General features: G+C 39.4%; 1 protein-coding gene across 2 annotated transcripts in view; it reads left to right on the plus strand.

Moving 5' to 3' along the window:
• Positions 1-1134: 1134 nt before the first annotated feature.
• LOC139376166 (scaffold protein involved in DNA repair) overlaps positions 1135-13625 on the plus strand; it is an 85459-nt gene continuing 72968 nt past the window's right edge. The window contains exons 1-4 of one of the 2 annotated variants that reach the window (XM_071118428.1): positions 1135-1323; positions 1725-1880; positions 2014-2077; positions 4141-4353. In XM_071118428.1, coding sequence (XP_070974529.1) covers positions 1306-1323; positions 1725-1880; positions 2014-2077; positions 4141-4353 — 451 coding nt within the window. In that variant the 5' untranslated portion in view covers positions 1135-1305. The remainder of the gene's footprint in view (positions 1324-1724; positions 1881-2013; positions 2078-4140; positions 4354-13625) is intronic. The other variant, XM_071118429.1, reaches the window with a different exon arrangement.

The following is a 13625-nucleotide window of genomic DNA, read 5'->3' on the forward strand; positions in this document are numbered from 1 at the left end:
CTGATACCTCTCATCAAGTCACCGAACGTCTTCCTATCACCATAAAATACCGCCATGAATTAACATGGACTGTCAATGGAGAAACGTTTTTTTTGTAAGGCGTCGAGCTGCTGAAGGGTTCACGTCACGTTCATGTCACGTGACACGTACACGTCATGTAGACGTAGTAAGGCGTTGGTATGACGACATGTTAGTTAAACGCAGACGTCCATAGACATTAGTAAGGTGTTGGTATCGTGTCATATCAGTCAGATGTTCAATGGTAGGCGACAGCCACACGTTGGTATGGTTGCCTAAGCTTAATTCTGGCACGTATCACCCCCCATACAAGTGCATTCTGAAGTGATTCAAATCCAGAGTCTTTATCAAGCACTGGTCACTCGCACACTGGTCACTGGCGCACTGTGTTTCTTGAGTTGCAGGCTGCCTGCCACCACTCACAGAGCTAAATAACCTTCAGAACTGTGTTGAACCCAGACATATTATCTATTTACCAAGAAAAGCAAATGTGCTTTACATAACTTTATTGAAACTATGTTTGGTAGAAATAGGATGTTTATTTTTGTGCGGCGGCAATGATTCTGCTGTGGCACAGCGCCACACTTAAATGAATGCAGAGGAAACACTGGGTTGTACGGGCAAATTCTCTAAAACAACATTGGAGGCGGCATATGGTAGAGAAAATAACATTACATTTTCTGCTCTGGTGGACATTCATGCAGTCAGCATGCCAGTTGCACACTCCCTCAAAATTTGAGACATCTGCACATTTTTAGAGTGGCCAATTATTGTCCCCAAATTGCAATGGTGCAATGATTGTGCTGTTTAATCAACTTCTTGATTTGCCACACCAGTCAGGTGGATGAATTATCTTGCCAAATGAGAAATGCTCACTATTAGGGATGCAAACAAATTTGTGGCCAAAATTTGAGAGAAAAATGATTTTGTGCGTATGGAACATTTCTGGGATCTTTACATGTTGCGTTAATATTTTTTTGCTTCCAGCATCTTCCCCTGGATGAATCTAAGGACCGTGCTACAAGCAAATTACTGGAGTAAAGATGCGTAACAAACCTTTAGTACTGCATTTCCCAGGAGCCAAAGAAGATTTGACCACTTCCGGAAAGCTTCACGTGAACAAACGTCGCCAGTGGCGCGCCAAGAAGAAAAGTTGTGTAGAAGGCAGCTACCGTTAGTGGTCATTTCATATACTGGCTAAAATACTGTATATCACAATATTTTAATATGTTTGGACATTTTATGTCATACCCACTCATACAAAACGACATGTAACCATTTGCCAACATGCCTTTTCAAGGAAAGGTACGTTTCTCTAAGTCTATTCTGCTTGGTAGCTAACGTTAGCTAGCTAACTTAGACTGCTCTGAGTCTGGTTCAATTGTGCGACGACAACAACGTTCTAAGGATTTTTTCAGAGAGGGTTTTCCCCACGATTCATGTTTAGTGACTGGCATCATTATACTTTAGTAACTCACCAAAGTGAATGTTGATAGAATGCAGAGCCAAAATACGAAATAAACTAATTTTGAGCACGCCAGAATAACTTCGGTCCACGCGTTTTCTGGGATGCGAATGCATCTGGTAGTGCAGATCCGACGCTTGCACATGGACCAGAGTTATCTAGCTAACTAGCCAGCTATCTAGACAGTTTAAGTAAATATCAACTTTGCACTGTTTTACATATGAAGTCATTTATTTTTCAGCGCAAAAGATATTCCAAGGACATACAGTGTATGTTATTTCCTGATGTCAAAGTTGGTGTCAGAAAAGTGGGACGAGGGCCTTCAATCACTGACAGTTCTGCTACCAAGTCCTGGGAGAGTTGTGGAGACAGCTTTTTGGACACTCCTGTGATAAAGGTGGGTAATGTACACAGACTATATGATCTAGAAGCAGTCTGAGCTACTGTACTTCATGTTGTCATTCCAATTCATCTCCATGATGCCGAGTTTCTCATATTGCTTCAAACATATCATTGTGGATTTATTTTAGAACCTAAGTTCATCTGGGAACAAATGGCGAGCTGTACGACGACTGGCACAGTCACCGGCACAAGGTATTGTAAACAATAGTTGAATAGTCAACAATACGGTTGGACGATATTATTATTCTTGGTCTATCGCCGATTGACAGCCATCTTCGATGGTGACTACATCGGGACGATCGTTTATCCTATTTTAAGTTGACTGGCTTCCCTATCTGCTATAGCCTATTTCAATAAATATGTACAGAACGACACAGAGGAATGGAGGCTCAAAGGTTTAAGGGTTTTTCTTTATTTTTACTATTTTATACATTGCAGAATAATAAATTGACAACAAAACTATGAAATAACACATATGGAATCATGTAGTAACCTTTGTTGTTTTTTTTAAAACAAATCAAAATATGTTTTATATTTGAAATTCTTCAAAGTAACCACCCTGCCTTGATGACAGCTTTGCACACTCTTGGCATTCTCTGAACCTGCTTAATTAGAAATGCTTTTCCAAACGTCTTGAAGGAGTTCCCAAATATGCTGAGCACTTGTTGGCTGATTTTCCTTTACTCCAACTCATCCCAAACCATCTTAATTGGGTTGAGTTTGGGTGATGGTGGAGGCCAGGTCATCTGATGCTGCACTCCATCACTCTATAAACTGCGTGTATAAAAAATGTCCATGTCATAGACTGACCAGGTGAATTTAGGTGATCACTATGATCCCTTATTGTTTTCACTTGTTAAATCCACTTCAATCAGTGTAGCTGAAGTGGTGGAGACAGGTTAAAGAAGGATATTTAGGCCTTGAGACAATTTAGACATGGATTGTCTATGCGCCATTTAGAGGGTGAATGGGCAAGACAAAATATTTAAGTGCCTTTGAACGGGGTATGGTAGTAGGTGCAGGGGCACCGAATTGTGTCAAGAACAGCAACGCTGCTGGGTTTTTCATGGTCAACAGTTTCCCGCGTATCATGAATGGTCCACTACCCGAAGGACATCCAGCCAACTTGACACAACTGTGAGAAGCATTGGAGTCAACATCTCAAAGTTTGAATATCCTAAAAACACAAGGTAGCCAAACTAAAGATTAGCATGAGCAAACAATATCAATAGCCTATTGAAAAATCGAATGACAAGTTTAATCAATTTAAGTTTATTAAGAAGGAAATGATCCATGCAGGGAGGAAAAATTCCTCCATGCCAGGTTGAAAACCAAATGGCCAAATCCTCCTACAAAACCTATCATAAAAGCTTTAAGACAAGGTAAAGTAATGAACAATAGCCTATTTCCCAAATATTGTAATAGCTTAAGGTGTCCAAAAGTTGCCACTTTCAAAAAGAACAAGAATGAAAGTTTGATTCTATAGGCATAGGCTTTTCTCAATTACAGTTTTATGAGAGATCCAGAGATTAAACAATGTTAAGAGAGGCGGATTACTCAAATAAAGCAAAAATTATCCAGTTCTGAAGACGATAGACTTTTAGCTTTTATCCAGCCCATGATTTATAACATTGCCTAACTCACTACGGCAAGGCAATGCGTTCATCATCGGAGACGGACAAACCTGTTTCATGCTGAACCTCCACCAGAAAGGAATATTAGAAAATATTTCCCTGTCTCACCAGAAGGGAATATTATAAAATATTTCCCTGCTTCACCAGAAGGGAATATTAGGAAAGATTTCCCTGCCTCACAAGAAGGGAATATTAGAAAAGATTTCCCTGCCTCACCAGAAGGGAATATTAGAAAAGATTTGTCTGCACTTAGCCTCTGTCCAGGGTTTCAACAACATTCTCTTCTGTCATGATTCGTCTAGTTGTAGAATGCAATTTCATACTATAGCCCAACAGTGGTTAAGCTGAGTTTTAAAATAACAAAAATATTTGGTTGGGCGATACCATTGCATATCAATGTTTTATGAGTATCTAATCACAATAGGACAACAATGCTTCACGATGTTTACTTGTCATTTGTGTCTGTGTCTAGTGATAACTAACTACTATACTGATTTAAAATATGTATTGGAAGGTTCTATAAGTGCCTGATGCAAATCCAAATCCATTGACAATCCATTATTACTGAAAATGCTTTATTATTATCCATGAACATCCATTAAAACTTTGTATCGCATCCAGTGCAGTGCAGTGGTCTGCGGTGTGATGAGGACCCAGTGCACATCGCCTGGAGCTCCAGTGAGAGTGAGCCTTCTGACAGTGAGCCCCAAGGCCAGCAGCCTCCTCCAACTCCCCCCAGCAGCATTGTGGCTCAGGTGCACCGCGGGCCCGGGAGACAAGGAGCCTCCATCCAGTCCTACAGCCGACCCCAGCGCATGCTCAGCACTGAAACAGGTACTTGAAACGGGTGCAATGTTTAGTGCTCTGTTTGCATTCAGCTTGCATTGTATGACACAATCTGTGGTTGGTATTTTGATTTCAATATGTATTTGTCTTTAAATGGCTTTCAGAGAATATACGTCAATGCCTCCTCAGTGCAAAAACTGCAGTCGAAAAGGTTGTAATTAAGAATTGAATATACTGTTGGGATGGGGGAAAAATCGATTTAGTAGAGTATTGCAATATTATTTTTGCAGATTTTATATCCATACTGTGATACTTTTTTTCCTGGGTAGTTAATGCCTGTACCTGCACCAAAAATGTTTTTTTTTGTGACCAACTTTTATTTAGTTTGTCATCTTTTCAGAAGGGTGGTACAGGTATAACATCCAAAGTAATATTAATTCAGATATATTCATATATTTTTGCATTTTGATATTTTCTTGTACCTGTGTGCTGCCACAAACAAAACAGAAATATGAGAAATGCAAATAAAGAACAGTATCAACAGTTTTGTATTATTTTGTATGCAAGGAAAATAAACAAAGGCCCCCCCCCCCCCCCAATAACGACCAGAGGACCCTCAAAAAGCATTTAACTGCATGGCACTCCCGCATCATGTGAAGGAATGTGCCTACCTGATTTAGCGAACAGAGTGAACATAAGGGGACAATTTAATTTATACATCTTTATTGTGTGTTAGTCATAGCTGACCTAAATTGGAGATAAAGAAAAAAAAGAAAAAAAAGCATATAAATGCTTCTTTCAGATCTTGGAATGTCTTCAAACCATTACTATCCAAGATATCGGCAAGGGTTCGGATACCTCATTTGGCCATTGGGGCGATATGAAAGGCCGTCCTTCTGATTGCAATGTGTTATTGTTAAATATAGAAGTCATGGCATACCATTTTTCTTCCTAGTTGCATAGTTTTTAAATTTTGCGCCAAATAGAAATAGTGTGAGAAAGCGTGTGGGCCAAAGCGTAAAGATTTTAAATGCAATCGCATGTTAAACTTTGGTGACCACGATTTAAAAAGGAGCAATTTTTTTCTTTTCAATCTCAACTTGTAAAGCGTGCCTCCCATTCGCCATTCGGATGCATAGGCTATAGCCAGCCTACCGTTGACTATCAACGCGTCACCCACCACTTTACAACTTGAGCTTGAGGCAGCATAATTGTTTGAAACCTGAACCTTTTACTTTAAATCCAATAATGAGGCATTTCTTACCTTGTTTCAAAGTAGCCTTTCGAAAATCTATCCATAGAAACGTGGAGGCAACATCCTCATGCCATTAAACAGCATTTCTCTCCTGTTTATATTAGTTTTCCAATCAACTTCAGTTCGTTCTCCAGAAGCCAAAGGCACAATCCTAGTCTTATTAGCAACCCATGCTAGTTGTTGCTATTAGATTCCCACTCTTTCTAAGTTTCTAACAGAGATTTTCATCTGTCACATATGGAACCCCTCGCATTAGGTGCGCAGTTTAGAACTGTGTTTTCCGCGAATTGCATTTTGGCAAATGTTTACAAATGACGTTTTATTAGCTGCTTCAATACAGGAGTTACATGATCAATAATGGGCTATAGCCTTTGTGGCGCAGCGGTCTAAGGCACTGCATCTCCTTGCAAGAGGCGTTACTATAGTCCCTGGTTCGATTCCAGGCTATTTCACATCCGGACGTTATTAGGAGTTCCAAAGGGCTGCGCACAATTGGCCCAACGTCGTCCGGGTTTGGCCTGGGTAGGTCGTCATTGTAAATAATAGATTTTTCATAACTGACTTGCCTAGTTAAAGGTTAAATAATAAATTGTATTTCCTGTTGGTCACGTCATTTTACTGGTACGTTTTTTTTTTTTTACCCTTTGTTGACCAGTTAACGAGGGTCAGTTAGTCGGCAGCAAAATTGACCGAAATGTGCATCCCTATCTCTTACCTTTCCATATACATTTTGAAAACGCACTGTGGATTTTATCCAACGAGCCGGAAGGGTGAGACATGGGAACTATTGAGCTCAGAAAATTAAACCGAGGCAATATATTCATTTTCACAATATAAATTATTCTGGTTAGAGCGACTGGGATGTTATTCCATCTACTGAGGTCTGATTGAATTTATTTGAGTAGGTTACAGTAATTTCTGTTAGTGCATTCAATATATTATTACAGTGTTAGTATTGTCCTTGTACGAGTGGACAAGTTGTTTGCGGAGCGCATAACCTAGGCTATACATTTGAGAAAAGTTTTGGTTTATTTCATTCCATTTACTAATTTTCAATTTATTCATTGTCAATTTGTTTGGAGCGCTCTTGTCAATCTTGAGTAAGGACACACACCTGATTACGCATAGAAGTAGGCTACCTGGCCTGTGTGCAAATGTAGGCCTATAAATGTGCTGATTTGGGGATCTGATACTATTTCTGATTGTCTTAACTCACTATCACTGTTAAGCTTCTCAGATAAAACATTTCTTTGCCTCAAACAGCAAGAGTAAGTCTTTTTACATCCTTGAGAACAATAAGTTCCTAAACGTAGCCTATTTGAAAAATCTTTCGATAACTACTCAGCGTGAAAGGGTAAAAAATGTCATGCTCTGATCCGGTGGAAACGTCATAAAATAGTTCTACCTGATTACTTCTTATCCCTTGCACAAATAGCCTACAACTCTGTCTGTCCGGAGATCACTGGCTCATGAAACTGAGGGTCCAAAATATTTTATACAATGTTGTACTTTTGCTAGCACAGCCTTTGGGCTAGACCAAGTTAATAGTTGATACAATGTTTCAAGTTCCTTGCATATAGGCCATGTGTAGCCAATGTGATTCATAAGCTATTTATTTTTATCAGGATATGTTTTACCTGTGGGCTGCAATGTTTTTATTTGTTGGCTTTATGTTGGCAATTTTTACATATTGGCAATAGAAGTTACTTTTAGATGTATTATTTGAATTTACAGTGCATTCGGAAAGTATTCAGACCCCTTCCCCTTTTCCACATTTTGTTACGTCACAGCCTTATTCTGAAATTGATTTAAATGACATTTTCCCTCATCAATCTACACACAATACCCCATAATGACAAAGCGAAAACAGGTTTTTAGAAATGTTTGCAAAAAATGAAATACCTTATTCACGTATGTATTCAGACTCTGGTATGAGACTCGAAATTGAGCTCAGGTGCATCCTGTTTACATTGATCATCTTTGATATTCTACAATTTGATTGGTGTCCATCTGCGAGAAATTAAATTGATTGGATATGATTTGGAAAGGCACACACCTGCCTATATAAGATCCCACAGTTGACAGTGCATGAATGAATGAAGGGGTGCCAATAATTGTGGCACAAATACACTGCTCAAAAAATTAAAGGGAACACTAAAATAACACATCCTAGATCTGAATGAATTAAATATTCTTATTAAATAATTTTTTCTTTACATAGTTGAATGTGCTGACAACAAAATCACACCAAAATGATCAATGGAAATCAAATGTATCAACCCATGGAGGTCTGGATTGGAGTCACACTCAAAATCAAAGTGGAAAACCACACTACAGGCTGATCCAATTTTGATGTAATGTCCTTAAAACAAGTCAAAATGAGGCTCAGTAGTGTGTGTGGCCTCCACATGCCTGTATGACCTCCCTACAATGCCTGGGCATGCTCCTGATGAGGTGGCGGATGGTCTCCTGAGGGATCTCCTCCCAGACCTGGACTAAAGCATCCGCCAACTCCTGGACAGTCTGTGGTGCAACGTGGCGGATGGAGCGAGACATGATGTCCCAGATGTGCTCAATTGGATTCAGGTCTGGGGAATGGGCGGGCCAGTCCATAGCATCAATGCCTTCCTCTTGCAGGAACTGCTGACACACTCCAGCCACATCAGTTCTAGCATTGTCTTGCAGTAGGAGGAACCCAGGGCCTACCACACCAGCATATGGTCTCACAAGGGGTCTGAGGATCTCATCTTGGTACCTAATGGCAGTCAGGCTACCTCTGGCGAGCACATGGAGGGCTGTGCGGCCCCCCAAAGAAATGCCACCCTACACCATGACTGACCCACCGCCAAACTGGTCATGCTGGAGGATGTTGCAGGCAGCAGAACGTTCTCCATGGCGTCTCCAGACTGTTATGTCTGTCACATGTGCACAGTGTGAACCTGCTTTCATCTGTGAAGAGCACAGGGCGCCAGTGGCGAATTTGCCAATCTTGGTGTTCTCTGGCAAATGCCAAACGTCCTGCACTGTGTTGGGCTGTAAGCACAACCCCCACCTGTGGACGTCGGGCCCTCATGCCACCCTCATGGAGTCTGTTTCGGACCATTTGAGCAGACACATGTACATTTGTGGCCTGCTGGAGGTCATTTTGCAGGGCTTTGGCAGTGTTCCTCCTTTGACAAAGGTGGAGGTAGCGGTCCTGCTGCTGGGTTGTTGCCCTCCTACGGCCTCCTCCACATCTCCTGATGTACTGGCCTGTCTCCTGGTTGCGCCTCAATGCTCTGGACACTACGCTGACAGACACAGCAAACCTTCTTGCCACATCTCGCATTGATGTGCCATCCTGGATGAGCTGCACTACCTGAGCCACTTGTGTTGGTTGTAGACTCCGTCTCATGCTACCACTAGAGTGAAGGCACCGCAAGCATTCAAAAGTGACCAAAACATCAGCTAGGAAGCATAGGAACTGAGAAGTGGTCTGTGATCCCCACCTGCAGAACCACTCCTTTATTGGGGGTGTCTTGCTAATTGCCTATAATTTCCACCTGTTGTCTATTCCATTTGCACAACAGCATGTGAAATTTATTGTCAATCAGTGTTGCTTCCTAAGTGGACAGTTTGATTTCACAGAAGTGTGATTGACTTGGAGTTACATTGTGTTGTTTAAGTGTTCCCTTTATTTTTTTAAGTAGTGTATATTAGAGAAAAATATTTGTTTTATGATGAATGTATTTTTTTCTTTCAATTATTTTACTTCAAAGGTTTGATTTTTGTGAATATTTTGAATGAAAGACTAAGAGGATAAACATCAAAGGCATTTTTTTTCACTGCCCATTTTGCTCATATTTACTAATGGTGCCAATATTGCAAATAAGGCATTTCTGTTTTTTGTTTTTAATACATTTTTCAAAATTTCTTAACATGTTTTCAATTTTTTCATTATGGGGTGTTGTGTGTAGATTGAGGATTTTTAAAATGTAATCCATTTTAGAATAAAAAATTTAGAAACAACAAAATGTGGAAAAGGGGAAGTGGTCTGAATACTTTCAGAATGCACTATATATGGAAAAATACACGTAGAAATGTTGGCCAATTGACTGGTCGAAAGAACAGATGACTCTCGGTCGACCAAAATTGTTTTTAGTCGGGGACAGCCCTAGATTCCATAAGTACAAGTGTGGTTCTCTGTCAGGCTCTTGAGTGGGAGGGAGTAGGGTTAGATTTATTTTTAAACTTGAGATTGAGCTGAATTTGTCTATGATCGTCAAAGCGTTTGGGAGAGATTGAGATACATTGTCTAGATAAAGTAAGATGTCGTCTGCGTATAATGAGATGACGTGATCTGTAGACCTGAAAGATATTGGTGTAATTTGCCTGGGCAAGGGGCTCCATAGACAATAGAAATAGTGCAGGTGAGATGGGATCACCTTTCCTGCTACTTCCATTTATTCTGAACAGGATGGTTGAGGGATTAACCTTTTAGTATTTTAATCATATTATTGAATTTGGAGCTAAGTCCCATATGTTCTGAAACCGACCAAAGATATGACCATTCTTGCCTATCAAAAGCTTGTTCTGTGTCCAGAGAGAGAACTGCTCAAAGAGCTTTGGTTTCTGATGAAGCATGTTAGATATGTAATAGATGACGGAGGTTATCTGAGGAGAATTGATATTGAACAAACCCACAATGGTTTGTATATACCATTTTGGTTAAGTAAGTTTCGAGATGGGATGACAGAATTTTAGAACATCTTTTTGAGTAATAGTGGACCTAATTGGTTCCAAAATGTTAAATGGACCTCAGGAGGAATTTCTTTCCAAACAGGTGATTTGCCTTTTCATGTTATCCAATGCCCTTTTGTGTTCAAGTTGAGAGAAGAATAGTTCTTATCTTTTAAACAGGACTCAATCTGGCTTGGTGTGGATTTACAATCAGGTGTATAATTCTTTATAGAAACCGGAGAATCTTTGGTTGATTTAAATTGGGTTCTGATAGTAATTCACCTGATTTCAGATTCAATGGTTGCAATATCTGCTAATTGATCATTACTCCCTAGCTTGTTGGCCAGTAAACGAATGGGATGTGTACCATGGGAGTATTGGAGAGCCAATAATATACACCAACACTAAACTACTGTCAATAAAATTAGCAGTAAACATGTACAAGTTAAACTTCTAAACAGATATTTGTATTATTGTGTAAGTGTTTATTCCTTTCCTTGATTTGCACAACGTGCGTTACATAAGCTCCCACAGTGCTTATAAGCTCGAACAAAAAGTAAATGTGTCCTATGAAAAGAATAACCCACATTTGTATATGCTACAAATGACAAAATAAATAAAGCAAACAAAATAAGAATTAACCAAATAAATTACAGTGCAAATAAGTTTAAGGCACACAACATAATTTTGTAGCCTAGGCTACATTTATTTAGAATAAGACACATCTGTGAATACAGGCTTTGAAAATTATACAAATGAAAAGCACTGTTTAATCAGCTTCTTGATATGCCACACCTGTCAGCTGGATGGATTATCTTGGCACAGGAGAAATGCTCACCAACAGGGATGTAAACACATTTTGAGAGAAATAAACTTTTTGTGCATATGGAACATTTCTGGGATCTTTTTATTTCAGCTCATGAAACATGGGACCAACACTTCACCTGTTGTGTTTATATTTTTATTCAGTGTAGCTGGCAAACATTTAGTTGTGCATTTCATACTGTAATTAGCTAATTTGGCGCATGCTGCACAACAGTGAATGACTCACAAGGCTCCGGTCTCTCCTTTGTGTGCTTGTAACAAACAATATGTGATTGGGGACTACCGTAAGCTTCATAATAATGTGATAGGTGAAGTGAAGAACGCAATGTTCTTTACCTCCTAACTTATTACACAAGTTGACTGCAGGTATTTACTGAAGTAGCTACAAATATTAAAATGTCTTAAACTTAAAATAAATAGTTTAATCAGTATTGAAAAACCATCCTGTGGCTTTTTCCCAAATACCCGGTATACGGTATACTACCCAAGTCTACCAGTTTGTACAAATGGTTGTCTGTTCTATGTGCGTCGTTTTGGAGCAAATGTGTTTCTTGGAGCCTTGTTATGTCAATATGGTTTCTTGCTAGAATATCAAGACACCTGGGACATTTGATAGGACTATTAAGGCCTTTCTAATATCACTAGAGAATAGCTAGTCTTGCCATTGTGTTCCTAATGTTTTCTATATTATTTATTATTATTATAATAATAATAATAATAAAGTAAAACATGAAATAATTAACCAATTCAGACCTTTACAGTTGTTGGCAGGAAATGGAAACAAAAAGACGAGTGATATGCAAGTCTAAAGCATAAACAGTCAAAAAATATGATAGCTGTAGAAGCAATAGCACTTAATCCATTATCTTGATTTATTATTAGCAATATGATTTGAATGACCTTAAACATAAATGTGGCCTCCTTTTAAAGAAAAAAAAAGAACAAAGGTATGTGCGAAAAGTGAAGTATATCCTCGAGATTGTATGTAGTAGTTCACCATTGCCTGTAGGGCACGTCCTCCCTGGAAGTTAAATTCAGTATCCCATATTGGACTGGCCATCTCTCCTTGCCAGTAGCAAAAAATCTATCTAAAATAATTTGTAGGGGATTAGCTACCAATTTATATTGCCATATTTAGTTAGCCCAAATGGATTCAATGCGCTGTAGCCACAAAGGAAAGCAGTCCCAGTATGTAGACACCTCCATATATTGTTCATTAATTGGCTTCTTTTCCATCAGTGTCTAAATAGCCTGGATCATAGGCAATATAATTTTAACTAGTTCAATGGTTATTAATAATTGTAATATTGTTCCTTATACCCTAACATGAGGGGGTGTCCTCATTGTCTTATACTGTGGGCAACATCAGGCCAGCGGTCCTCAATGTTAATCAGTGGCATGGGACCCAAGTTCTCCTGACCGAACAGTTCATAGAAATGACTACTCATAAAGGTCAAAACTCTAGTATTTCTCATCCTATAGCTTGTTTTCCATCTTCTTCTTTACTGTTTTAAATGGTGAGCCAACATGTTTTGGACACTTATCTCAAACTTGTTTCTCATGGCTCTCTTTTCACTCTTCAGCAGACATTGAGAAATGTGTTTGGAACATTAAATCTCAGTAAATTCGCAGTATCGAATCGCAAATCATATTGTATCGATACCTAACTATCGTGATATCATATTGTGATGTCCCCATCAATGAACAACCCTAATATTTTGTGTATGTTCATTATGTTATCAGCCACATACAGTGGGGCAAAAAAGTATTTAGTCAGCCACCAATTGTGCAAGTTTTCCCACTTAAAAAGTGGGCCTGTAATTTTCATCATAGGTACACTTCAACTATGACAGACAAAATGAGGGGAAAAAAATCCAGAAAATCACATTGTATGATTTTTTATGAATTTATTTGCAAATTATGGTGGAAAATAAGTATTTGGTCAATAACAAAAGTTTATCTCAATACTTTGTTATATACCCTTTGTTGGCAATGACAGAGGTCAAATGTTTTCTGTAAGTCTTCACAAGGTTTTCACACACTGTTGCTGGTATTTTGGCCCATTCCTCCATGCAGATCTCCTCTAGAGCAGTGATGTTTTGGGGCTGTTGCTGGGCAACACAGACTTTCAACTCCCTCCAAAGATTTTCTATGGGGTTGAGATCTGGAGACTGGCTCGGCCACTCCAGGACCTTGAAATGCTTCTTACGAAGCCACTCCTTCGTTGCCCGGGCGGTGTGTTTGGGATCATTGTCATGCTGAAAGACCCAGCCACGTTTCATCTTCAATGACCTTGCTGATGGAAGAAGGTTTTCACTCAAAATCTCTCATGATACATGGCCCCATTCATTCTTTCCTTTACACGGATCAGTCGTCCTGGTCCCTTTGCAGAAAAACAGCCCCAAAGCATGATGTTTCCACCCCCATGCTTCACAGTAGGTATGGTGTTCTTTGGATGCAACTCAGCATTCTTTGTCCTCCAAACACGACGAGTTGAGTTTTTACCAAAAAGTTATATTTT

Source organism: Oncorhynchus clarkii, chromosome 20 (genome assembly GCF_045791955.1).
Source record: "Oncorhynchus clarkii lewisi isolate Uvic-CL-2024 chromosome 20, UVic_Ocla_1.0, whole genome shotgun sequence".
NCBI lineage: Eukaryota > Metazoa > Chordata > Actinopteri > Salmoniformes > Salmonidae > Oncorhynchus > Oncorhynchus clarkii.